The following is a 26,671-nucleotide window of genomic DNA, read 5'->3' as shown; positions in this document are numbered from 1 at the left end:
TTTTGGGGGAGGGCAGTCAACAAGTAGCCACATTTTTATTTGCAAGGGAAAGGATAAAATATGGGACCTCCTCTGATATCGTGAGCCATTAGCCTGATGGAACCAAACCCACCAGTCACAGGCTTTCCATGCCTCATGCAGATCCCACCCCTAATATTGGAAGAAAGCTTCAGGCTAGAGCTAAGCATTCTGACCAAAACATTTAATTAACAAAAAAAATATTACAAGAGCAGAGAAAATAATAATAATAACAATAAAGAGAAATTAGAAGAAGTGGGAGTCAGGGTAGAAAAAAAAATGCAAAGGCCTTGATCCCTAGGAGACCAACACTCCGGCTGAGCTGGACTTAGCCCCAGCCCCTTCTGAGTTCTCCTTGGCTGCTGGCTTCTCATCTTCCCCCATGAGACGAATGTTGTGCTTTTCCCGGAATTCATTTAATTCTCTTCCCTTTGCCTGAAGCTGCTGTGTGAGTGTCTCAATGATCTTCTGTATCTAGAGGGCAAGCAACAGGGATTAGATGAGTATTTCAGGACTCCCTTCCCCTGCCTGGTATGGACTCTGGCTGGGGGAGGTGACGAAGGGATGGCACCTCCAGCCTCACCAAGTACTGATACGGGTGCCCGGACACTAAGAGTATGCCTTTCTCAAGCACAGTGATTTAGAAACTTTAATGCACATAAGAACCACGCGTGGGCTGTTTTTCTAAAATGCTACTCCACAGGGCGCCTGGCCGGCTCGGCTGGTAGAGCATGCGACTCTTGATCTCGGGGTTGTGGGTTCAAGCCCCCACGCTGGGCGCCGAAATTACTTTAAAAAAAAAAAAAAGCCACTCACAGGCCCCACCTCCTGGGTCCAGGAAGCGCATTTTATTTTTTTAAAGATTTTTTATTTATTTATTCGACAGAGATAGAGACAGCCAGCAAGAGAGGGAACACAAGCAGGGGGAGTGGGAGAGGAAGAAGCAGGCTCATAGCGGAAGAGCGTGACATGGGGCTCGATCCCATAACGCCGGGATCACGCATTGAGCCGAAGGCAGACGCCTAACCACTGTGCCACCCAGGCGCCCCAGGAAGCTGCATTTTATTTTTTTTTATTTTTTTTTTTAAAGATTTTATTTATTTATTTGACAGAGATAGAGACAGCCAGCGAGAGAGGGGAACACAAGCAGGGGGAGTGGGAGAGGAAGAAGCAGGCTCATAGCAGAGGAGCCTGATGTGGGGCTCGAGCCCACAACGCGGGATCACGCCCTGAGCCGAAGGCAGACGCTTAACCGCTGTGCCACCCAGGCGCCCCAGGCAGCTGCATTTTAAATCAGTCCTCCGGGTAACCCGGATGCAGGGATCCATGGACTACACTGTGAGAAGCACAGCTCTCCCCACCGCCTCTCCCCCAGATCAGCCAGGTCACAGAGCGCAGGGAAAAGGCCTGACGGCCCGCAACGACTCCTGCCTGAGTCTAGACTTAGCATAAGAAGCACAGGCTTACAGGCTTTTTACGCTGTCTTCAACATGGGTTCCTACCCACTTGCGTACACGTCCCCTACATGCCCGCTCCCCTCCCGCGCCCCTTGGCTGCCCAGAGCTTCTCGGGCATTCCTGCTCACCTGCTCCTTGTTGTTCTCCAGGGCAGGCAGCACCTCTTTGACCGTCCGCTCCACCAGCACGCCTCCCACCATGCGGTAGCACTTGCGGGCCTCATCCACCCCCTTCAGGGTGTCGATCACGAGGCTGCGGCAGGACGATGGGCGGAGCTGAGGGTTCGGCCCCACCCTACCGCAACCTCCCCGCACAAAACGGCCCGGCCAACCCCCACCGTTTGCTGCTCCCCGACCTCCTCACCTGTGCTCGTTCAACTCCATCTCCAGCTCAGCTGCTTTGGATGCCAGGCCCCGCTGCTCCTGCCGAAGGCGGTTGAAGCCCGCAATAACCTTAGGAGACGAGAAACAGTCAAGTGCGAGAGGAGGCCATGGGCAAGGCAGAGGCTCCAGAAACAACACGGGAGGACCAGCTCTTGGAAAAGGAGTAGACTCCAAGTTTGTGATTTCCACCTTTAGTCTGGAATGCCATTCACTGCACTTACGGAGAGCCTACTGTGTGTGGGAACGCTGCCCTCCCTCCTGCCGCTTCCTCGTGCTGAGGGACAGGCGTGTGGACTACAGAGCGGGCAGAGAGCTCCGAGCGCCCGCGCCAGAGCTTAGACTTGCAGGGAGAGAAGCTGTCGGCCAAGGCTTTGTAGTGAGTAACTCGTTCGGGTCTGCCCAGCATTGCCCCCACAGGGGAACTGCCCTTCCTGAGCTCAGAGGGGTACCTGTGGGGCTACTATTCGCAGGACCCGTGCTCCCTGACCAGGGGGGCAGTGACCTGTTCTACACCAGAGTCTCTGTACAGGAACTGATTTTGGGGTAGAGACAAGCAGGGACAGAAGACAGCAGGAGCGAAGACGACGAGCTGTCCTGCAGAGATGATCCTCCGTCCCTCTTCCTGAAACCCCGAAAGCTGCCCTCGTTCTTGAACTTGGTGTGACCCAGTTCTTGAACCTTTCTTTTCACTGTGTTCAATTCTCTATCCACTATCCTTCCAAAACACTACTTAAAAAGAAACAAAACAAAGTTGGCCAGAGTCCGTTTCTGTAGCCTAGAAACCCTAACTAATACAGGCTTGCAGAGACATACTGCCTTCACGAAGCCTGAAGGATGAGAAACTGGGGGAGGAAGGAGTGCAAGACAGGCCTAAGAAGTAACATATGTAAAGACCCAGAGGAATGTTTACTACCAGCTCCTTGTTCCCCAAAAATGGAGCAGGAATTAAAACTGCATGAAAACCAGACTGGGTCCTGCCATTGCCACCACCAGGACTTCCAGTACATGGCTCTGAGGACTGGGTTTGGAGAGAAACATCAGATGAAAGGTAGAAAATGTAATGAGGAAAGAAAACTGTGGGGGTGGGTGGGGTGGGAGGAAAAAAAAAAAAAGAAAAAAGGAAAACCTGGGGCCTGGAGACAAAAGACCAGGTTTCAGGTTTTGTCTCTGCCACATACGGGCTCCATGGCCTCGGACATTTAACCGTATGGTTTCCAACCCTGGCTACACATCAGAATCCCGAGGGGAGCGTGAATAGTGGCGCCTCAGAACAATTGCACAATCACTGGGTGAGGCCCAGGCCTCAGTATTTCTTTCATTTTTTTAAAGATTTTATTTATTTTTAGAGAAAGAGAACGCGCATGCGTGCAGGGGAGGGGCAGAGGAAGAGAGAATCCCAAGCAGACTCGCACTGAGCCCGGAGCCTGGGGCTCGGTCTCAGGACCCAGAGATCACGACCTGAGACGAAATCAAAAGTGAGATAAGTGGGACAGTTAACCCTCAGCCACCCAGATGCCTCACGCCTCAGTATTTTTAAAAGCTCTCCCACATAATTCTAATGTGCAGCCAGAACTGAGAACCACGGGGCTACTCTTTGAGCCCTGGCCCCTCACCTGTGAAACGCACATGACATCTACTCTGTTGAGCTGTTGTATCATGTGAACCAGCTAGTACGAAAGGACTTTGTAAGCAATGAAGTACGTTAACTACTATCATGGCCTTCTCTCCAAACCCACAGTGGCCCCCACTCCGGCCCCTCCTGTTCGGCCACAAGCGGTGAGCCCACCCACTCAAACTGCTGCCGAATCTCTCCCTCCATTCACATCATGTCCAGTCTCACTGCCGCTAATGACAACCACCTCATCTTTACTAGGCTCTGTCATCTCTAGCTCTCTCTGCAAGGCTCATCTACAGCTAGTAAGATCCTAAGGGCTGACCTGCGCCACCCCTACATCCCTTTACTGCTCAAAGAGCCAAGGAACAGGTCTGACTAGGATCTGCCCCTCGAACGGCATGCTGCCTTCGCCCGGCCCCCACCCTTCCAACTCCGTCCACTCGTTCCAACAGATGCCTTGAAAATCTAACCTGTCTGTAAGCCAATCTTCCATTGCCTCCACTGCCTATACCAAACTATTTCCTTTATTGTTCCCTTTTCCTCCACTGTCAGTGTTACAGATCAAAATAATTTCACCCAAGAAAATTCCATAACTAAACCAGATTCTAGATGCTCTCCTAGCACCTAAATGACCTACTCTTCTGGATGTATGTTGTTAAATATGCCAATGAAATCAGCTTAAGAGAGGCCTGAACTTATTTTCCTTAGTAATTAGTAAGACTCTCCTTTTCAACCACAAATTTAACACAACTAAAGGCAAAAAAGAGATTTTTTTTTTAATTCCAATTTTTCTTCAACATTCTTGCTAATTAACAACCCCTATTTCCTCCTGGTCCAGCTTATGAATTTGTAATCAAATGTCAAACTAGAATAAATCTATTTAAACGTATGAGTTATCCACAGTTATTATGGAAAATTTCAGCCACTGGTGCACTTAAAGGAAATGAAATCTCTTAGCAGCGAACTGTAACCTAACCGGAGGTTAGATGCAAAATAAATTGATATTAACCTGCCACCTCTGGGGTCTGCCACATAATGAAGACAGAAAGGCTGTGATTGGGGCGCCTGGGTGGCACAGCGGTTAAGCGTCTGCCTTCGGCTCAGGGCATGATCCCGGCGTTGTGGGATCGAGCCCCGCATCAGGCTCCTCTATGAGCCTGCTTCTTCCTCTCCCACTCCCCCTGCTTGTGTTCCCTCTCTCGCTGGCTGTCTCTATCTCTGTTGAATAAATAAATAAAATCTGTAAAAAAAAAAAAAAGAAAAAGAAAAAGAAAAAAGAAAAAAAAAGAAAGGCTGTGATTTATTCCCCCATTCTTCCTGTTAAAATACAACTTTTCTAATGGTCTTCTCCCCTGTGGCTAGAACTAAATTTCCTTCTCTTTCCCTTATTCCCTGCTCTCCTAAAGTTGTCTGGTATGCGCAGGGATGGCCAGGCCAGTGTTGATTCTCTCAGCCCTACTAAAACCATCATCTTCCATGTAAACATCCCTACTGAAAAAGAATCCAATTAAATTAAAATACCAGCTGTTTATCCTGTTCAAAAGTAAATTCAATCCTAGTAACTATATAGAGCTCCTTAAATTCTCATGATTGGCACATACAAACAATTTTATATAGGACATGGCTTTCTTCTCCCCCTCCCAGCTTTACTGAGATATAATGGACATATGACATTGTGTAAGTTTAAGGTATACAACATTATGATTTAATACATGTACATATTGTGAAATGATTACCAAAATAAAATTAGTTAACACATTCCATATGTTAACCCCTTCTATGTGCTCACATATAAATGCATATCATGTCTGGGTGGTCCAGTCAGCTAAGCGTCCAACTCTTGATTCTGGGTCAGGTCACAATCTCAGGGTCGTAAGATGGAGCCCCACGTCAGACTGTGCTCAGTGTGGAGCCTGCTTAGGATTCTCTCTCCCTCTCCCCATCCCTCGAGTGTATGTGGCGCTCTCTCTCTCTCTCAAAAAATAATAAAATTAAGCATATCGGGGCACCTGTGTGACTCAGATGGTTAAGCGTCTGCCTTTGGCTTAGTTTGTGATCCCAGGGTCCCAGGATCAAGCCCTGCATCTAGCCCTGCATCGATCCCCACATCAAGTTCCCTGTTTGGTGGGGAGCCTGCTTCTCCCTCTCCCCCTTCTACACTGTCAAATAAATAAACAAAATCTTTTTTTAAAAAATAAAGCATATCAATTCCTTAATGTTTTTTAAGGTTTTATTTATGTATTTGGGAGAGAGAAAGCAAGAGACTGAGCACAGGTGGAGGGGGAGGGGCAAAGGGAGAGGGAGAAGCAGACTCCCCGCTGAGCAGGGAGCCCTACACGACACAGGGCTCCATCCCAGGACCCTGGGATCATGACCTGAACCAAAGGCAGACGCTTAACAGACTGAGCCACCCAGGCGCCCTCCTTAAATCTTTTCTGACAGAAAATTTTTCCAATTTTATTGCATTCCTAATTTTCAACCACGCAGCCTGCTTTCTAATCTTTATTGTTACCTTCTTTGAAATTTTAAATATGGCAAATGCAACCTCTTTTAAAATACCTGTTTTTTCCACAGTCCTACATTAATGCACGTTCCTCCCACAGTTTGTAGTAAAAGAACACAACCACGTGCCAGGTACTCTGCTACTCTTCATCTCATTTAATTCTAAAACAAACACAAACACACTCCAAGACATGTACCTTCACTTCATACATCAGTAGACCAAGGCTGGTGGGGTATGGGGTGTGTGTGTGAGAGAGAGAGAGAAAGAAAATAACAGCAAACTGGTCCATCTACCCAGGTTTCTTGAACTCTAAGAATCCATTTTCTACTAATGTATTATTACTGGTTTGTCCTATATCACCTCTCATTAAGGTCAAACTAGGGGGCGACACCTGGCTGGCTCAGTCAGAAGACCGTGAGACTCTTGACCTCAGGGCTGTGAGTTCCAGTCCCACACCGGGTGTAGAGATTATTTAAAAAATAAAATCGTTAAACAAAAAAAAAAAAAGAAGAAGAAGAAAAAAAAAAGAAAGTCAGGGGTGCCTGGGTAGCTCAGTTGGTTAAGTGGTTGACTTCGGCTCAGGTCATGATACTCAGGACCCATCAGGCTCTGTGCTCAGTAGGGAGTCTGCTTTTCCCTCCCTTTGCTGCTCCCCCTGCTCATGCTTTCTCTCTCTCACTCAAATAAATCAATAAAATCTTTTTTTAAAAAAAAGTCAAACTATTATTTTGATTTTTTTTCTGTATGATTTATTTTCCTGTTTCCTTCCTTCCTCCTCCTTTCTTTCTTTCTTTCTTTTTAATTTAGTTAATACCATATGGTGTTGATAACTTCAGGAAAAATCTGCAACCATTACCTTTACCTCCAAAATGTCCTTTGGTCTTCTTACCTACATGATGTTTGCTCTTATTGGCTTCAGTGAAGAACAGAACAACAGTTAAGAATTATGACTGGATGCATCTGGAAAAGCATTTTCTGGGGTGTCACTCACTAAATACCTTCCTTTCAGTTCAGTGCCCCCTTCCTGACAAACATACTCAACTATCAAGAAAATGTCTTTGACCAGGGGCACCTGGGGGGCTCAGTCGGTTAAGAGTCTCCCTTCGGCTCAGGTCATGATCTCGGGGTCCTGGGATCAAGCCCCACGTCATCGGGCTCCCTGCTCAGTGGGGAGTCTGCTTGTCCCTCTCCCTCCGCTCCTCCCTCCTGCTTGTGTATGCTCACGTGCTCTAATAAAATCTTTTTAAAAAAAAAAGACAAAAGAAAGCATCCTTGACCTTACTACTCCAACAAATAACAGTTCTCAGCCCTTCTCTTCGTTTTCCTTTTTTCGGACTAGTCTGTACTCACTGCCTCTACTTCCTCACCTCCCATTCACTCCCAGCCCATTAAAATGGTCTTCTATCTATACTAGCTATTAAACTATCACTACTTATTAAACTATCCTCTCAAAGATCGTGAATGGCCTCCTGATGTAACTAATTGTTACCGAATTCAACCATTTTTCCTCAATTTTCACTCTGCTTCTTGAAACTCTCTTCCTTTAAGCAGCAACATGGTAGGGTGGAAATAGCCCAAACTTCTGACTCTGACATGGGTTCATACCCTAGTTTTGCTCTTCACTTGCTATATGACCGAGTTACTTAACTTTTCACTTGGTTTCCTCATTTATAAAATGGAGTTCCTATATCATACAGCAGGGTTTCTAAACATCAGCACTACTGATATTTTGGGCAGGAAAATACTTTCTTTTGGGGGGCTGTCGGGTGCATTGTAGATTTAGCAATGTCTCTGCTTCTACCCACTAAAAGCCAGTAGCAGCTCCTACTGGTGACAACCAGAAATGTCTCCAGGCATTGCCAAATTTCTCCCGGGGTGAAATCACAGCAGGAGGAGAACCACTGCCTCAGGGTAACAATGAGAACTAAACTGAGGGAACATGTCCAATGCCTAATACAAGGAAAGTTCTTCTCTCTTTTAGCTTCCAGGACCCTTTGGTTCATTGGTTCTCCTACCTCTCTTAACACTCCTTTCCTCTTTCTGAAGTTCTTCCTCTCATCCCCATAATGGAGACAGGATCTAAGATTCTTTTCATTGTACTTCTCCCTTTATTACCTAGACTATTTCGATTGGTATCTTAGCTACTTCAATGGCTTCAACAATTGCCTTTACTCTACTGCCTGCAAACCCAGGCCTTCTCAAATTCTAGACCCATACTTCCAAGTTAGAGGAAAGAGCTCTGAAGTTGGTCAGAAACGGCTTCACAGTCTAACCATGGGCAAGTTACCTCTTTCCTGAATCTGTTTCTTCACCAATAACAAAGATAATATCTGTCTCCTAGGATGTTGTGAAGATCAATTAGTTACATCAAGGACTTAGGACAATATCCAGTATACAACAGATTGTCAATAAATAGTAGCTATTAGTACAGAACATTTTCACTTAAATGTCCTATGGATACCTTAAACTCAGGTCATTTGAAGCTGAACTGATCATCTTTTACCCTGTTTTAAACTGTTCCTTTTCTTGTCTCCCCTATTTCTTCTTTTTTGGAAAGATTTTATTTATTCATTCAAGAGAGACAGAGAGAGGCAGAGGCAGAAGCAGGCTCCCTGTGGAGCAGGGAGCCCGATGCGGGACTTGATCTCAGGACCCCAGGGATCACAGCCTGAGCCGAAGGCAGACGCTTAACCAACTGAGCCACCCAGGCGCCCCTGTCTCCCCTATTTCTGTTAATGACACCACTCTAGCCCTCCAGGTAGGAAACCCTGGTTTCATCTTTGAACACACCCCTATCCCAACAACTGCCAAACTTATTGCACCTACTTCAGCAATTTTTCTTAGGCTCACTGACATCACCCTAGTTCAGGCCTTCATTACCTATGGAGTCAGAACTATTCGTGTAGTCTTCTAAATAACCTCCCTATTTTGGGACTCTCCAAATTCATCCTATACACTGCTGATAACTGAATTTTCCTAACACTTGGATGACACAGAAAAATGTTCATGATATATTAGACTTAAAACACAGATTACAGGGACACCTGGGTGCCTGAGTCGGTTAAGCGTCTGCCCTTGGCTCAAGTCATGATCCCAGGGTCCTGGGATCGAGTCCCGCATTAGGCTCCCTGCTCAGCAGGGAATCTGTTTCTCCCTCTGCCCTTTCCCCCTGTTCATGCTCTCTCTGTCTCACGCTCTTTCTCTCTCAAATAAAATCTTTTAAAAAAAAAGAACACAGATTACAAAATGATATACACGGCATAATACTAATGTTATAAAGTATATAAATATGTAAAGAAGACATGTCCTCCCTTTTCCTCTACACAACATACAAAATCATAAAGGAGGGGGAGAAACCTCCTTCAGAGTGTATCAAAGGATATATTCCAAAATGCTAATAGTAATCATCTTTGGAAACTAGGATCATAGAGCAATTTACTTGTTACTTTGTACTTTTTCCTGTGTTTTCTACATTTCCACAATGAACATGTCTTGTTTTAGGTAACAGAAAAACAACAATAGTATACCATACATCCTTCTGTGACTCCCTCACTGCTTACATTAAAAAGTTCCGAATTCTTTGCCATGCAAAGACTCATCTTTCTTATACCTCATTATTTAGCTAAACTAACCAGTCACTGCACTTCATGTCAGCCTGTGCTTTCCCTAGCTCTCCTCTTCTTATCCTATTGCCTATATTCTATTTCCATTACCACCTGTTCAAATCTATTCAACCCTTCAGGCTCAGCTCAAATATCTCTAATATGATCGTGTATAAATGGAAAAATATGTCTGATTCTCAAATCATTCACTCAACTGAAAGCCCTGCTCTTCCAGTTACTGACTTTGGGTAAGTTAACTAACGTCTCTGAAACTCAAATATTCTTACCTTTAAAGGGAGGACAATATAACTTACTCCAAATAGCAGTAATTAAATAACAGAAGATAAAACAAGTAAAATGCCTAATACAATGTGTTACTTCCTTCCATTTGTTTATAAGGGACATATGTAGCTCACATTTGCAGGAGTGATAGATGATATATATATATTTTTTAATGTTAGCTCCAGGCCCAACATGGGGCTTGAACTCGCAACCCTAAGATCAAGAATCACATGCTCTACCTACTGATCCAGCCAGGCACCCCAATAAATCTTATATTTTTTACCCAGTGTTCTCTCTGGAACACAAAGGCCACACAGTGTTAAGCAAGAACAGCCTCAGAACTCAATTATCATAACTGCTCAGTTTGAGGGCTTCTTCTCTTTCTCCAAACCCCTTAAATATTGGTTCCACCCTTCTTCTGCTTCTTTTTTCACTTTCTGTACAAACCCTAGATGATTTCACCTATAACCATGACTTCGTCTACCGTCCATAAGCTTATAATTCTCTAATCTGTATCTCTGACTCAGATTTCTGTAACTCAAGATTTATAAGTTAAACTGACTACTAAAATGTCTCTACTTGAATATCCTACAAGAAACCCAAACTCAAAACCCCAAAATAAACTTATTCCCCACCCCCCCCAGACATTTCCTATCTTCCTACATTCCCTATGACACCAGCATCCATCAAAGACAGAAATCTGAGAACATCATAGACTCCTATCCCTTTTTCTTCACATTGAAGGCTTGCATTCCATCCCATACTTTAAGTCTACCTGCGCCCTAAACATGCCAGACAGGTTCATGCCTCAGTGCTTTTAAGCATATGAGTCCCTCTAGGTAGGAAATTCTCCACTTCCTTCTTTGCTTCACTAACTTCTCTCATCCTTTAGAACTGAAGGATTATCCCTTCCAGAAAAACAAACAAACATACTACATTCCAGTCACTGCGCAAAAACACTCTGCGTCTATTTCTTGTCTGATAATCAAAATAGTGATGAGGTATACACCACTATATTTTTACAGGAGGGCAAGGTGAGAGAAGCAACTCATGGGAGGACATCTACACATAATAAAAACACAATCTGCCAAACCCCAAAGCAATTCTTAGGCTCTTAGCCACCCCACTATACCACAGCTCCCGTTTCCCACCCACTCCTCAAATCCCATAACCTCCTGCTTAGTCAGAGGGTCCCTCCTCTAGCTACCATAAAGAGGGGCCTGTGCGGAATACTGTACGTCTTTACTGTTTGGTTTATCTTTTCTCAAATGAGTCTGTGAGCGATCTTTAAAACGAGGTCTATTTTATGTATCCATCTCCCTGTATCAAGCAGAGGGCCTAGCACATGGTAGAGCCTCAGTAAATGTTAGGTCCTTTCTCCCTTCCCTTCCACCACAACCCCCCCCCACCACTTGGGGGCAGAAACTGTCCTTTACCGCCTCTGCAAAATCCCACAGCACTTTATACCTGTGAAGACATTCATCCTCTGCCTCATGTTAGCATTTTGTAGATCTTATTTTACTATGAGCTCTTTGAATAGGGCAATGTGAAAAATCTTTATGCAGATACCTTTGCCTGTAGTAACTGTTCAACAAATAACTGATTAGTGAACCTGTAATTAAAACAGCTGTTATGTTTTCCTTTCTGTTATGTAGATTTCTTCCCACCTCTATTAAAACACTAGCCCCACCATTAGCAAACCATGGCTCCCACGCCACAAAAGGCTTTCTGAGTTATTTATCGAACGTTTCCCGATGCCAGACACTGGGGGAAATGCAAACTCGAGTTAGAAAAGGGTTTCTGGTCGCTAAAGAAATTCAATCTAATAATGACTTGCGAGTCAAAACAGTATGAACACTAGACTGTTCAAGTATGTGAGTCACGTGGCTCTGCAGAGTGAGGGCGATTGTCAACGTGGTTTCAGGGTCACGTAACAGACCACACAACCAGCCCGCTGACTATCCCCCGGGATTCGTTACGAGCTGCTTAGCCCAGCCTATCCTGTTTGAGGGTGCGGAGAAGTGGGGAAAGCGACGACCTATCTCCCCTCACAACTGTGCATCCTCCCACATCCCGCAGTTCGGGGCTCTGGCCTCCTGCTGGCTCATCCAACACCCCAAGGGAGGCGTGGCCTTCACCTACCAACCCTCCCGCTCTCTCCCCAGGGGCTCGGCCAGATTCTCCAAGGACCCTCCCCTCTCTGGGCGGCCTCGCAAAGGTGGGACCGGAGTGAGGCCTGCACCAGCCACAAGCTCCACCCTCTCCTCTCACCGACTCGGGACCCGGCCCGGTTGCCCTCCTTCGTGTTCTCCGCTCCTCACCTGCTCTGCTGACACCGCCCCTTTCCCCGCGCCGCTGCCGCTGCTCTTGCCGGTACGACCGCTGCTCTCCGCCATCTTCGCCGCCTGCTGGGCTTCCGGCGTGCGCAGCTCCGCCCCGCCGTGCGTCACATCCGGCCTGGAAGTTACCGCCCACTCGCCCCGGAGTCTCTGCTTCCAGGCCGCTCTTCGGGTCTGATCCTGCGGATGGTTTTGGCTGTATCTTCATGTAGGACCTATTCCTATCGCGTCGGCCGCGGTGAACTCCACCTGCGGTGCTTTAACTTGTGCAACAGAGACACTGCCCCTGGGAGAAGCGGAAAGGACGGGTTAACCGGAGAGTGGGGCGCGGGCGGGATCTGTCTGGGTGCCAGTGCCCTCTGCCCCCCACGGGGTGGTGAGGAACGAGGGCAGGTGAACTTCCCGTCAGAGATTCTCGGGTAAGGGGGAAGTATGCTTTGAGCAGCAAAGCTGTGCAGGTGTACAGTCAAGAAGAGAGGCTGGGCAAAGCAAGGAAGTTTCTTGGAGATGACTCTGAACCGCGGCTACGTTCCGCTGGGGAAAAGGGCTTCAGTTTAGTATGAGATCACTGGAAGTCGAGGTATTCAGGTGCCGAGCAAAGCCCTTTCTAACATCTTCCCACTTTATGATCTCTTCCTGTAGCCCATAATTACTTACAGCAAAGAGTGTTTTGAAGACATAGGGGGTTTTACGGGGGGCGGGGGCCTGATTCAGCCTCACAGTAGAAAGAGAGAAGTCAGAGAATCCTAGAAATACACTGCTTGAGGGAACGATTGGTGTCCTGATTTCTCACCTTCCTCAGGCTGGGCTCCATCATCAGGCCTTCTCACGAGCTCCTGTCCCTTCTTTTGTTTCCTGGACTCCGGATACCTCGACTGTCAGTACTTTGTGCACAGCCCAGGTAACATGTTTTGCTCTGTCCTCGGTGCCTGGCACTTAGTAGATGCTCAAGAAATGTTTGTTAAATGAATAGATGGTGGGAAACATTGGAGTGCCAATCATCCACAGAATATTTCATCAGTGGGTGCTCCAAAGAGGAGAAATCAAAGGGCCGTGCAGCCCTCCTGCCTCCCCATTGGAGACCCTTATCCATTTCCCCAAGCTGGGAAATCTGAGTCCTGCCTGTGCCATTCACAGGCCCAGAGCCATGGCTATCTCCTCTTCTTCCTGGGAACTGCCGCTGGTGGCTGTGTGCCAGGTAACATCAACACCAGACAAGCAGGAGAACTTTAAAACATGCGCTGAGCTTGTTCGAGAGGCTGCCAGACTGGGTGCTTGCCTCGCTTTCCTGCCTGAGGCATTTGACTTCATTGCAAGGGACCCCGCAGAGACACTACGCCTGTCTGAGCCACTGGGTGGGAACCTTTTGGGAGAATATACCCAGCTTGCCAGGTATCGGGGAAAGGGGGAGGGAAAGGTAGTTTCTTTGTTGGGCAGTGTCCCCGAATTGCCAGATAGGAGGGTAGAACGTTGAGAAGAGTTGTCAGTGTTGCCTCCTCCCCCCTGCCTTCCTTCCCCCAGGGAATGTGGACTCTGGCTGTCCTTGGGTGGTTTCCACGAGCGAGGCCAAGACTGGGAGCAGACTCAGAAAATCTACAATTGTCATGTGCTTCTGAACAACAAGGGTGAGACTTCATAACTCTTTAGCCATCTCTTCCCAGGCTCTTCTTCCTAAACTAACATTCTCCAAAATTGTTTCTCAACTCCGTTTCCTTAGTCAAGAGTTTGTGTTTGTGCTGCTGATCCTAGCTTATAAGCTAGCTCCCTGGGAGGAGAGGAACTAAGCTGGGCTTCGAGCACCAGCACTGAGTATTCCTTCTTCCTCTTATTCCAGGGTCAGTAGTGGCCACTTACAGGAAGACCCATCTGTGTGATGTGGAGATTCCAGGACAAGGGCCAATGCGTGAGAGCAACTCTACCATTCCTGGGCCCAGTCTTGAGTCTCCTGTCAGCACACCAGCAGGCAAGGTGGGAGTTGTGAAGGGATGAGGTGGGGAAGAGGAACAAGAGGGAGACTAGACATACCTTGAAGTAATAGAGGATGGAAAGCCCTAAGGAGTGGGGGAGATGGTGGGTATGACTAGATGCTATGACAAACAGGACAGGGGCATTAGGCTGTTTTTCCTTCCAGATTGGTCTAGCGATCTGCTATGATATGCGATTTCCTGAACTGTCTCTGGCATTGGCTCAGGCTGGAGCAGAAATACTTACCTACCCGTCAGCTTTTGGATCTGTTACAGGCCCAGCCCACTGGGAGGTAAGCGGATCCTCTTCAAAACATAGGGCCTTCAGGGCGCCTGGGTGGCACAGTCCGTTGAGCACCTGAGTCTTGGTTTCGGCTCAGGTCACAATCTGGGGGGTGTGGGATTGAGCCCTGCGTTGGGCTCTGTGCTCGGGCACAGAGTTGGCTTGGAATTCTCTCTCCCTCTGCCCCCCCACTTGTGCTCTCTCTCCCTCTCAAGTAAATCAACCAGTCTTTAGGCACACGCACAAACATACAGGCCTTCTTTTAACTTGATTCTCCTCCCTTGGCCCTATCAGCTGAAGGGTTTTCTTCCCCTCTCCACCTACTGGGAAAATTCATTCCCTAGATTGTTGCCTCTCATTATGTTAAAGAATAATTAACAGTAAATCATTCCCAGGCAATTATCAGAATGGTCACAATGAGTAGACTGGCCTGTAATGTTTGGCACCTATCAATTTCCCACTAGATGCTACCTACTTAAGTGAACACACATCTCCTCGTCCCCAGGTGTTGCTGCGGGCCCGTGCCATTGAAACCCAGTGCTACGTAGTGGCGGCAGCACAGTGTGGACGCCACCACGAGAAGAGAGCGAGCTATGGCCACAGCATGGTGGTGGATCCCTGGGGAACAGTGGTGGCCCGCTGCCCCGAAGGACCAGGCCTCTGCCTTGCCCGAATTGACCTCAATTATCTGCGACAGTTGCGCCAACACCTGCCTGTGTTCCAGCACCGTAGGCCTGACCTCTATGGCAGTCTGGGCCACCCACTGTCTTAAGACTTTGACTTCTGGAGTTGAGACTCTCACCGTGAGCTGGTGTGGCTGTGACTTGAAGGCAGGACCCAGGCATGGCTCCCCTCACTTGAAGAACCTTGACTCTCCTGATGGAACACAGGCTCAGCTTCTTGGGAAAGAAGGAACTTTCACCTGAGCTCAGATTTCAGTTTCAGAAAGGAGGAATTTTATACAGTCACTGTTTATTTCATGAAAACTGGAGTTATGCTGAGGGCTGAGCAGCACTGGCATTGAAAAAAATATAATCATCATAAAGTCTGTGTCTGGATATCTCCTTTGGGAGCTGAAAGGGGAGGTGGTGGTGGACCAGCTGGACTAGGCTCCAGCTCTAGGCCTCCTGGCTCATTCGACATGCCTCCCTACCCAAATAAAAGTGCAACACTCAGTGCGTGTCCCAGCCGCACACTCCGAAGCGTGGGAGCGGGAGTGGGGTTGAGAATGGGGAAGGAAAGAGAAGACAGGAGGTGATACTGAATGACTTCACTTTCACCTGTGTTGCCCTTTGCCCAAGCCAGAAGAAAGCCAAGGGGAAAGGGCTGCAGGGTACATGATTTATTTTCACTTGAACATGGAAGGGAAGTCTCACACTCCCCCTTCCCCTTCTCAGGGGGAGTGTATTTTAATCAGCACCCCCTTCTCCGTCCACCCTGTTGGGAGGGGCAACTCGGCTGACCCAGTCCTCTTACCCAGTCCTCCCTTGAGGAGGGTTTGGCAAAGGGGACAAAGGGCGGAGCCATGCCAGGCAGAGGTCTGAGGCCCTGGAACAGAGGGAACGGGGCAGACAGGAGCAGCACCAGAGGCCGGGAGAGAGCGGAAGGGGCCACAGCTTCTTAGTTTTTTAAAAATTCTATAATTTGGGAGAGGGTGGTGATTCATTTCCAAAATACACTTCAGAGTCCCACCTTCCACACAGCTCCCTTACTCACAGCCCTTTGGTTTTTCAGACAAAATTGAAGAGCCCTCGTAAAGCCAGAAGTACGGATAACCCCGCAACACGCCCAAAAGCAGTGTTCACTTCCATCCCTTACAAAGACTACGTTCTGTAGCCTTTGCTTCTCCCTCTACGTTTGTCTTACGGCTCAGTGGCAAGGTGGCTGTAGAGACACACATTAGGAGGGTACGTGGAAAAGGAAACAAAAGGGAGGCCCAGGCACACGGGTGCAGGGACGGGTGGGGAACACCACTTCCATTTTCGTCTTTTCCTTTAAAAAAAAGAAAAAAAAAGGCAGGGGTGTGATTGGTCGGAAGGGCAGAGAACAAACCCCAGAACAGTATGTAAGCTCCAGAGGTGGGCGGTGGGAATAGTCCCCCGAGAGGTGAGAGGGGAAAGGTCAGGGCAGTGCCTGCAGCATCAAGTTCCTCAGGAGTTTCTGCCGGCCCAGCTCGTAGTCCTCCTCATCCACGTTCACCAGCAGCTTGATGGCTTCGTGGCCCACAGCCTGCTTGAGGGAGTCTGTGATAAAGACGCCTTTAAGCGCCTCTAGTAGCGAGCCATTGATGTAGTCGCGCCAGAATGCGTCGAGGTAGGTGAGCTCAGAGAACTTGATGTCACAGATGATGGAGCCCAGGTCCCGAGACTTGAGGATGGTGTTGGCCTGGTTAAAGCGCTCAAACTGGCGCTCGAGTGGGTCCTGCTTGTTAGAGAAGACATTGCCTTGCAGAGCGGTCTCATGCTGGCAGTACTCAGCCCGAACCCGCAGTCTGATGTCTGTGGGGGAAGAGAAGACACGCACAAGTGGTTGCAGTTGGGGTGGTGGTGGTGGACAACCCCCGCTCGAAAGGGAGAAATGAACAGCTGAGTGATGACACTGGGCGCGTCACCTGCCAGCTTTTCTACCTCTCCCCCGGCACTGGTTCTTTTCTATGTACCCCTGAAATCCTGGCCTGAACACAAGAGTTTCCCTTAAATGGGTCAAGCCCAGGTCAGATTATTGCCACTGCTCACAAGCAGCACCTCACTTCTAGGAGATCCTTTCCAACTAACAGGCACACAAGTTCATCTTCGTATTCCATCACGCTTGGTTCATCCTATAATAAGGATGTTGTAACGGCATCCCTTTGATGCCGTGTTAACTAGAAAGACCTGGAAGGTACTCTGCCACAAAGACAGAGGAACTCCCCCCTCCCCAGAGACTAAACCATTGAACACGAGCCTTGCACTGAATAGCATAAACGGCCCAGCATCTCAGCAGTTCTTGCTGGCTCCCCCTCAGGTCTGCTCCACCTCTAGGACCCTTCAGCTTCCTCACCACATGTCTGCTTTTCCTTGGGGTCTGGTGTTACTGACTTCCGGCGTTTTCGTTGGCTCCCAAGTGTGGCTCTCCCTCGAGCTGGCCGCTTGCTACACATCTGAGGGCCTGAAGTGGGGCAGCACACCACAGGATAGTGGGGAGGCACTGATCAGAGGGTGAAAGGGGAAAAAACATAGTAGGGTAAAAGCAGAAATGCAAACCCTTCCCTTGGAATGAGAAAGGAATCTTTCAGACTTAGCACTAAAAGCAGTTATCAGTAATGTGACCTGAAAAAAGGACAAAATGTGGGGACAATTACAGGACCCAGGTGAAGCATTAACACCTCACCTGATTTTCATGGAGCTAGATATTGGGGGGGTGGGGGGGTGGGGAGCAGTGAGAGAGACACAGTATCCTTTCATTCACGCTGGCAAAGCTGGGAAAATGATGGGTTCGGTGTTGTTGTTTTTTTTTTTCCAGTTTATCTATTTGAGAAAAAGACAGGGTGTGTGCAGGGAGGAGGGGCAGAGGGAGGAGGAGAGAGAAAATCTCCAGCAGACTCCCCACAGAGCAAGGAGCCCAATGTGGGGCTTGATCCCATGACCCCGAAATCATGACCCAAGCCAAAATCAAGAGTCGGACACTCAACTGACCAAGCCACCTAGGCACCAGCGCCCCCCCGCCAAGCCTTTTGTAAAAGATTTATTTATTCGAGAAAGAGAGGAAGGAGAGGGAGAGAGAAAAAGCGACTGCAGGAGCACGTTTCGGGGGGGGAGGTGCGGGCAGAGGGAGAGAAAATCCAAAGCCGACTCCATGCTCAGCATGGAACCCAACACAGGGCTGGATCCCAGGACACTCAACCGACTGTATCACCCAGTCACGCCCTCCTTTATTAAAGTAAGTTCTACAGCCAACATGGGGCTCGAACTCACAACCCCGACATCAAGAGTCGCATGCTCTATGGATTGAGCCAGCTGGGTGCCCCTGGTATCTTGATTACAAAAATTAGGAGGAGTTAATATTTTTTTACCTGTTTTGGGGGGTTGTGGAGGCCTCGGTTCTGGATCACTGAGGGCTCTGGGGGTCACATAGCGAATTGACGTCTCCTCCAGATACTTGTCTACCAGATCGGGGCACACTATAGGACGGGAGGGGGTCATTCAGAAGAGCCACTCCTCCCTTCTCAGCGCCCCCTCCCCTGGGCCTCCCGACCCATCCTGGGCACCTGCTAGGGTCCACACCTCCTCCCGCCTGGCCTCCCACCACCCTTCCCGGCCTCCGGGGTCCCCAGCCCGCGGCCCCCTCACCCGCGCGCCGCCTCTTGAGGGTGACGTAGGGCAGCAGGTCGTGCCGGGTGATGATGCGCAGCAGCTGCAGCACCTGGCGGAAGTTACTCTCATCGCAGCGGCCCTGGCGCTCCAACGCCAGTAAGAAGTCACGTCCATTCCGGATGAGGCCACGCTCGTGGTCGTCAATGACATCGACAAAGAGGAAGGAAAGAACGCGCACATCTCTGTGTGTCAGGTGGGTGCCCACGATGTCGAACATGCGGTGCAGGCTATACAGCCCATGTTCCTTCTCACCGTGCTCCTCGGGCCACACCTGGCTTGCCCGCCGCTTCAGGCCCGCCATGCCAGGGGCTCAGGTGCGCAACGCTTTCCAGAACCCCTGCTGCGCAGCTGCGATCCCCACTATACTGTAAGGACAAGGAAGGAACCTATGAGCGACTCAATGGCAGGAAGCGGTCTCATTCACTCTTCTGCCCCCGGTGCCTAACACCGTGCCTGGCACAGAGTAGTGCTTAGTAAGGGTTTATTAAATTTTAAAAAGCATTAATTAAAAAATAAAGCCTAGAGCTCTCCACATCCAACAGATGTTGTCCTAAGTCCAGACCCTACTGGAGAAATACAGTCACTTTCCGTAACTGAGAATGTTATATGCAATCTCAGTGCTGCAATATTCAGATATTACCCCAAATGTTCTCCTGTCCCCAAAATACTGCTTTTGGTCCCTTGTGCTCTCCCTCCCACCCCCAACCAGCTCACCTCTTCAAAGTAGGCAAAATTGAGAAGAAGTAGAGAATTCACTCTTAACTAATATGAAAGCTGAAGATAAACTTACAGACTGACAGTAGGGAAACTGAAAATCTTTAGGGTAAGAACTAGTTTCAATTCTGCCTGTGTCATTAACAAGCCATGTAGTTGTGAGACCTTAAGCAAGTCACTTCACTTCAAAGCCTCACTGCCCCCATCTACAACACACGAGTGAAAGAAACTTCTCTTCAGACTTGTTGAGGATCCAGTTAGAAAATACATGTGAAACTGCTGTGTCAACAGAGAGATTTCAGAGTGATAAGCATCCTTCTTAATCTCTGCAGCCCAGACCCATCCCGCCACAATCCTATCCTCATTTTTCCTACAATCCAACCAAGTTCAGAAGCATAACTGCACAGGTTAATCAATAATATTCACCAAAACTCATGGATTTGAATCAACAAACATTATTAAGCTCCTGCGTTGAGCATTCCTCTCCTTTTTTGCCAGATGTACTCCCTCGATGTTCGCACACCACATGGACATACTCCTAACCTTTCCTCCTAGTTGTCATCTGCCCATTGCCTCACAATGACAGACAGCAGCCTGACATTCATTCTATAATTTGGTGTTTGACTCCACACATAATGTCAATGACCAGCCAGTAACCAAGCCTCAAGTCCAGGGGCTGCCATGTCCACGCTAGTCACACACACGTGCTGCTCTGCCAGACAGTGTCACCCAATACCGCTCCACCCCAGACCACAGCTCCAGTCACTCAATTCATTATAAATTCCTGTTGAAGCTACTTCTAAATAGGTCTTAAATCACCTCTCACCCTTCCACTGCCACTGTCCTGGGTCAGGTCCTAATAATCTCTCACCTGGATTATGGTAACCACCTCTTCAAGGGCTCTCCTTACCCACAATCTTAACCAACCTAAATCCATTCTCCGCATCCAGCTGAATTAGCTGTCTAAAATGCACAACTGAGGGGCGCCTGGGGTGGCACAGTCCGTTAAGCATCTGACTCTTGCTTTCTGCTCAGGTCATGATCGCAGGGTCCTGGGACAGAGCCCCACATTGGGCTCCGTGTTCAGCACAGAGTCTGCCTGAGATCCCCTCTCTCTCTAAAATAAATAAAATCTTTAGAAAAATAAATAAAATGCACGACTGACCACATCACTTTTCTGCGTAAGACCCATCTACGCCCTCCTCCTTAACTGTAAGAACCCTGGTAAACTACTCACACAACACACCAAACTGCTGAGATCAGGCCCAGCCCACCTTTCCAACCTCATAACCCACTTTTTATTCTCCTCATCAATTTGTTTACAGCTCAAACACAGCATATGGTTCATGTCTCTGTCCCTTTCTTCAGCCTATTCCTTTTGCCTGAGTGCCCCTCTCCCTTCGCTGCCCCATATATGCCCCATCACCGCTCTTTTTCAGATGGCTAGCTCCTACTCATCCTTTAAAAGTCAGCTCAGATACCATCTTCAAATTCATTCTCCACACTTCCATGCTGGGCTAAGTAGTCCTCTGCTCCTACAGAACATCGTGCATATTCTCTTTAAACCCCTTACCAAAGTGTACTAAAATTATCTGCGTATTCATTATCCTCATAGATCTTAAACAACTCACGTAGATGAGGACTAAGTCATAGTCGTCTTTATATCCCCAGTGCCTAGCAAAGGATAGAGACTGGCACACAGTACTCGCAACCTACTGAACTGAACTTGGTGTCCAAGACATCATCACAAGCAATATCAATTAAAAAACTCATCACGCAAGTCCAAGAGAGGACTTCATTACAAACAGATACACACAACTTAGTTACACGCATACACTCTAGCTAGCTGCAGCCTCCCCCACACTGTGCGGAACCACCCATACCGCACACCCTACTCAGCAACAAGATAGGTCGCCCTGTCTATGCTATACACCAAGAGACTGAGGCTAAGTTCAGAAAGAAAATAAAATGATAAGCTGCTTTAGAAGAGTCAAGCTGATGGGCTCTGAGAAAACTAAAGAGCAAGTACGACCTGACCTGGTCCTCTCTTCCTCAATAATCCTAAAACGGAAGCAGAGACTCCTTCCCTTAAGAAAAGGGGAGGTCCACCCTGGAATGACTTAGCCACATATCATGGGTTCTGATACGTGAACAAGAAATATAGCTCATATCTGCTTATGAGAGCCCAGATGCCCCCACCCCACCCCCACCCCCAAGCATGGGAAACAGCTGGGAAAACAGCTACCCAACTACCGGCTGGTTTTCTCTGCCTCTTCCTCTCATTTCACCTGTTGTAGTTACTGGGTACAAATGGAGGGGTGCACTGGAGGAAAGTAACTCCTTGCTCATAGCAGGCAACATGAGAAAACTGAGCCTCCTTAGACTTCTCCTTGTTCCCTATCCCACCTGTTCCTTTTGGCCAGCTGTTGATTACGAGGATCCCAGAAGAGGCAGATGGGCAGGTTTCACATTCAACCAATCCAAAGAGCAGGTTGCTAGAGAGCTCCCAAATTCAAAGTGTCCTGACTATAAAACCCCCAGGAATGAAGGAATATTGTCCCCACATACCTTCCCACTGGAAAATGAGGCCGAATATAGGAAAGCACTATGGTCTTAATTATGTATCAATGGATGCAATTCTATAATAAGCCTCAGTCCTCTGAGGGTTAACTCTCTAGGTATGAGGGGAAAAAACAGCCACCTTTAAGTCCTAGATCCCAGGCTGGATCATTCAAAGTGCCAGGAATTATCATAGCTTCTAGGTCAATGGTTCTCAACCAGGGAGGATTCTGCCCCCCAGGGGACATGTGGCAATGTCGGGAGACATTTTAGACTATTATGACTGGAGGGGGCAAGGGATGTGCTACCGGCATGCGGTGAACAGAGGCCACGGATGCTTCTAAACATCTTATAATGCACAGGACAGCCCCCACAGCAAAGAATATTCAGCCCAAAATGTCAATAATGAGGGCGCCTGGGTGGCTCAGTCAGTTAAGCGTCTGCCTTCGGCTTGGGTCATGATCCTGGGGTCCTGGGATCAAGCCCTGTGTTGTGTCGCAGGCTCCCTGTTAAGTGGGGAGTCTGCTTCTCCTTCTCCCTCTGCCCCTCCCCCTCTCATGTTTACACGCATACATGTGCGTGCACTCTCTCTCAAATAAATAAAATCTTAAAAAAAAAATAATGCTGATGATGAGAAACCCTATTGTAGGCTGACCATGATGAAGGGTCAAAAGAAGACAGACAGCATGTGACTTTCCACCCTAGATCTAGAGAAGGAAGCCATTGGGTCCCTCCGACCCAAACCCATCAAACAGTATTCCAGAAGAAAAGCAAAGCCAGTCAGACATAGACTTATTTAACTCCTAAGTTCAACGGGCACTAAGGAGTTCCATCCCACTCCAACCCTGGCTTCTCTATCACCTGCTGTTGCCATTCAGGTGAGCAGCAAGTGGTGGGGCTGTACTCTCTTCTGCCCCATCCAGGGAGGTCGAATGTGACCTAGTTCACTCTGGACCACTGTGAAGATAAGAGAGATACCATCCTCCGCAAGACAAACAAAAAGGATCCTGCACTTAACCCTCACAGCCATCTTGAAAGTCCTGAAACTAGACCAGCTGCAGACCCTTCCTTGTTCGACTGCTGATCAGACATTCTGCTTATTCAATGAAGCAAAATGTAGAAGTTTAAGTTTCCCAAGGCCATGTCCTTGAAAGAAATGTCAGGAGGCTGACATGCATGCTAACAGGCACCCCCCCACCAACACTTTCTTATCATCCAGGATGGTGAGTTCCCCCACTTAGTAATCCAGATGGGGTTCCAAGAATCTATCTAACTTCAGCATTAAAAGAACATGGCCAACTTCCTCTTAAACCAAAATATACTCAGCTTTCTGTGGCAGTGAAGCTTGGGAACACAGCTTAAAATATACAGAGATCCTAGATGAAAGATATCAGAGTAGTAAGAAGAACATACCCCCTGTAAACAATAGATTAAAAAGAACTCCTAAGTCCTGGTGTCTGAAATATTGCCAGATATCAAGAGACAAACAAAACACTCCAAAGAGTACTGATCCTGCTGGCTGGTTTGGGTCTGTTTGAGAACCTAACATGACTCCCCCCGTTACAGTTTCCCAAGAATGAAAATATATACATATACATATATTTACCCCCAAGAATAAGTCTTTATTCCCAGGAATTGCTGCATTTCCTGGAGTTGTAGTTTTTTGTTTGTTTTCTTTTGGGAGGTCCAAACCAGCCAAGTGCCAATAGACGGTCTACATGTATCCACAGAACTGCCTATCAGGTTTCTACTTCCAAGTAAAGTCTAGTCTCATCCCAACCAGGAATGACATCTGTATTTTTTGAGATTCTTGACTCTCTCAGAAGCCTGTAGAGGAAAGTCATGTGTAAGAAATACAAAAAGAGAGGTGCCTGGGTGGCTCAGTCGGTTAAGCATCTGCCTTCAGCTCAGGTCATGAATTTGGGTCCCGGATCGAGCCCCACATTGGGCTCCCTGCTCACAGGGAACCTGCTTCTCCCTTTCCTCCCTACTCGTGCTTCCTCTCACTGCCTCTCTCTTCCTCTCTCTCTAATAAAAAAAATCTTAAAAAAAAAAAAAACCACACACACAAAAAGAATGATTTCTTGAAATGAAGACGAAAGTCTAATTTCATCTCAACAGGGACGACATCTATATTTTCACTCTGAAGCCCTTAGGGTGGAAAGTCATGTGAAAGAAGTAAAAAAGAGTGATGTCTTGAGGGGCGCCTGGGTGGCACAGCGGTTAAGCGTCTGCCTTCGGCTCAGGGCGTGATCCCGGCGTTATGGGTTCGAGACCCACATCAGGCTCCGCTGCTATGAGCCTGCTTCTTCCTCTCCCACTCCCCCTGCTTGTGTTCCCTCTCTCGCTGGCTGTCTCTATCTCTGTCAAATAAATAAATAAATAAATAAAATCTTTAAAAAAAAAAAAGAGTGATGTCTTGAAACTTGGAATGAAAACAACATGGAAAAGCTTCAAGATGACTGAGAGAAAGTAAGCTTTCTTGCTGGTGGGACAGGGAAATGTAACCAAATATCTGGAAGTCAGAATTACATAGTATGTTTTCAAAAGGAAGATTCCAGGAACCCTGAACAACTAGAAGAAAGAGTAAGCTAGAGGAAAAGCCTTCCCATGGAAGGTGCCTCAGCAACCTCCAAGGGTAACATTAGTAGACGTTGTGTTAAGAGTACAATGTTCCATATGTTAAACAATGTTTCTCTCAGAGCTGACCAAAAAGACTAGATAATAACAAACCAAAGCTGGGGGCTTGCCCCCAAACACCTAATTTCTGTTCTCCTTTCCTTGCTACCAATCTCCAGTTACTCAGAAAGACAGTGACTGCAACAGATATTATTCACTCAGCTGTGTAGGTGAAAACTCATTTTCCCTGGCATCTAACCCATTACTGGGCTCAACCGCAAATACATTTCTCATGCCATTCCCAACCATTCCCTTCCACTGTTCAAAAACAATAAAAAGTTCCAGACTTACCTTTGCAAGAAACTTAATTTCCCAGGTCTCTTCCTAGCACAAGGTTGGAAGCCAGCAGCAAAACAAAAACAAATGGGGGGGGGGGGAGAGTCAATTTTCAAGCTTTATTTTGAAACATCAAAGGCCCAAAGAGTTAGTCTCAGTTAAAAAAATACACAGACACGCCTAAAGCCATTTCGATTAAAATGATCCACTCTGAGCTAAATGAGAAAACTCACCCCCAACCAAGTCCCCAGGCTTCCCCAACTCTCTACTAACCAATTCACGAAACAATACCAACTCCAAGAGTTTCCAGCCTCAATGGCTCATGGCAACTTGTGGGAAATTCATCAACTTGTGGCAAAACCAATTATTCTCTGATACCTTCCACCTGACTCCTCAATTCCTTATGAGACTCACCTACTTTGTTACAATATTAACATAGACTTTCAACTTTAGGGAGAACTGGGGGCGGGGAAACGGTTACAGCCAAAGAAGGCGCTATCACTTCACTTATCAGACCAGAACTATCCTCCAAATTCTCTCTTCTGCCCTCTCCCATAGCACACAGTGAGAACAAAATATCCACTGGGGCTGCATCCACTCATACATGTACCTTTCACCAGGGAACGTTTTCTATATGTGAATACTGACCCCTCCCTCTTAGCACTTAAACAGCAAAAGAAAGGTCTGGAAAGTAAAGCACTCATTTAATTATCCAGGTTGCCTAGATGCCATCCTGTTTTCTGTTCCCTTTCCGACTTCCAGAGCCTCCCTCCACCTTAGCATATAGGGGTCCAACTCAGCACGGCTGTTTCCCCATTCTTACACTGCTAATTGCTAGAAACTAGAAAAGTCCTTCACTCCTTCTACACTTTGACGGCGGTGACACCGTCTTCCCCATTTCCCCTTCTTTCGGTAACCAGGAAAAACAAGGGAGCAGTAAGTCAGGGAGCCTTTGGAAAGCAAATCCAGTTGAACCCTCATCCCACCCCAATTCTCTGAACCATTCCATTCTGCCCTTCCCACCCTATTAAAAGCTAAAGGCCTGGCAATTAGAATTGGTTGCAACTGATGCTGCTTAACTCTGCTCTCTCTTCCTTTCCACGGGGGGGAAAGGGAAACCCCCAACCTCTATCACCCGTGCAGCTCCACTGTCCTATCTCCCATGCCCATTCCCCTTCCTCCCAAACTTTCCTCCTAGTCTCTCACTTTCCCCATTACCTCGTCACACCGCCACGCTCTCCATTCCCCCAAACCTCCGTGCTCTCCTTTTCCACCCAAATTCTCCCCCAGGCCCTTCCCCCTCCCACCTCCAATTTAACACTTTCAAAACCTCCCCCAAAACGTCTGAAGTCCCTTCCTCATCCTTTCCCACCCTCCTCACAACACAGCTCTCAAGAGTCCAGTCCCTCCCACCCACATGCCACCAGCCCCTTCCCCTTCGCACCCTCGGCCGTTCCCTCCCGCGCCCACCGCCCTCAATCCGGCGGGATCGCAGCCCCACTCCCACCTCGGCCGCGCCAACACCCCCGGCCCGGCCCGGCCCGGCCCGGCCCGGCCCGGCCCTTGTTTACGCCCCTCCCCGCGCCCACTCCCCCGCCTCGCCCCTGCCCTCTCCCACAGTTGCCACCTCCCCCGCACGCCCCCT

General features: G+C 47.9%; 3 protein-coding genes across 5 annotated transcripts; 1 reads left to right on the top strand and 2 right to left on the bottom strand.

The window, feature by feature from the left end:
- Window positions 1-181: 181 nt before the first annotated feature.
- On the bottom strand, window positions 182-12,339 carry PFDN2 (prefoldin subunit 2). Its single transcript, XM_002928746.4, has 4 exons — window positions 12,182-12,339; window positions 1,839-1,927; window positions 1,604-1,727; window positions 182-492 (listed from the first exon to the last, which is right to left on the bottom strand). The coding sequence occupies exons 1-4, from the start codon at window positions 12,254-12,256 to the stop codon at window positions 316-318; spliced, it is 465 nt and encodes a 154-aa protein (XP_002928792.1). The 5' UTR covers window positions 12,257-12,339; the 3' UTR covers window positions 182-315.
- Window positions 12,285-15,494, top strand: NIT1 (nitrilase 1). 2 transcript variants are annotated; one of them, XM_011236661.3, is made up of 7 exons: window positions 12,285-12,407; window positions 13,002-13,100; window positions 13,337-13,591; window positions 13,721-13,824; window positions 14,034-14,167; window positions 14,331-14,456; window positions 14,952-15,494. In XM_011236661.3, coding segments are annotated over exons 1-7 (987 nt in total). In that variant the 5' UTR covers window positions 12,285-12,405; the 3' UTR covers window positions 15,219-15,494. The 2 variants fall into 2 exon arrangements, with proteins under 2 accessions (XP_011234963.1, XP_011234965.2); XM_011236663.3 differs by having other exon boundaries at window positions 12,348-12,618.
- Window positions 15,402-26,415, bottom strand: DEDD (death effector domain containing). 2 transcript variants are annotated; one of them, XM_002928743.4, is made up of 5 exons: window positions 25,042-26,415; window positions 18,775-19,163; window positions 18,498-18,605; window positions 17,486-17,632; window positions 15,402-16,944 (listed from the first exon to the last, which is right to left on the bottom strand). In XM_002928743.4, the coding sequence occupies exons 2-5, from the start codon at window positions 19,097-19,099 to the stop codon at window positions 16,568-16,570; spliced, it is 957 nt and encodes a 318-aa protein (XP_002928789.1). In that variant the 5' UTR covers window positions 19,100-19,163; window positions 25,042-26,415; the 3' UTR covers window positions 15,402-16,567. The 2 variants fall into 2 exon arrangements, with proteins under 2 accessions (XP_002928789.1, XP_019664999.1); XM_019809440.2 differs by lacking the exon at window positions 25,042-26,415 and adding an exon at window positions 23,678-23,940.
- Window positions 26,416-26,671: the final 256 nt, after the last annotated feature.

This window comes from Ailuropoda melanoleuca, chromosome 8 (assembly GCF_002007445.2).
Source record: "Ailuropoda melanoleuca isolate Jingjing chromosome 8, ASM200744v2, whole genome shotgun sequence".
NCBI classification, from domain to species: Eukaryota; Metazoa; Chordata; class Mammalia; order Carnivora; family Ursidae; genus Ailuropoda; species Ailuropoda melanoleuca.
This window is presented reverse-complemented; position numbering and strand designations above follow the sequence as displayed.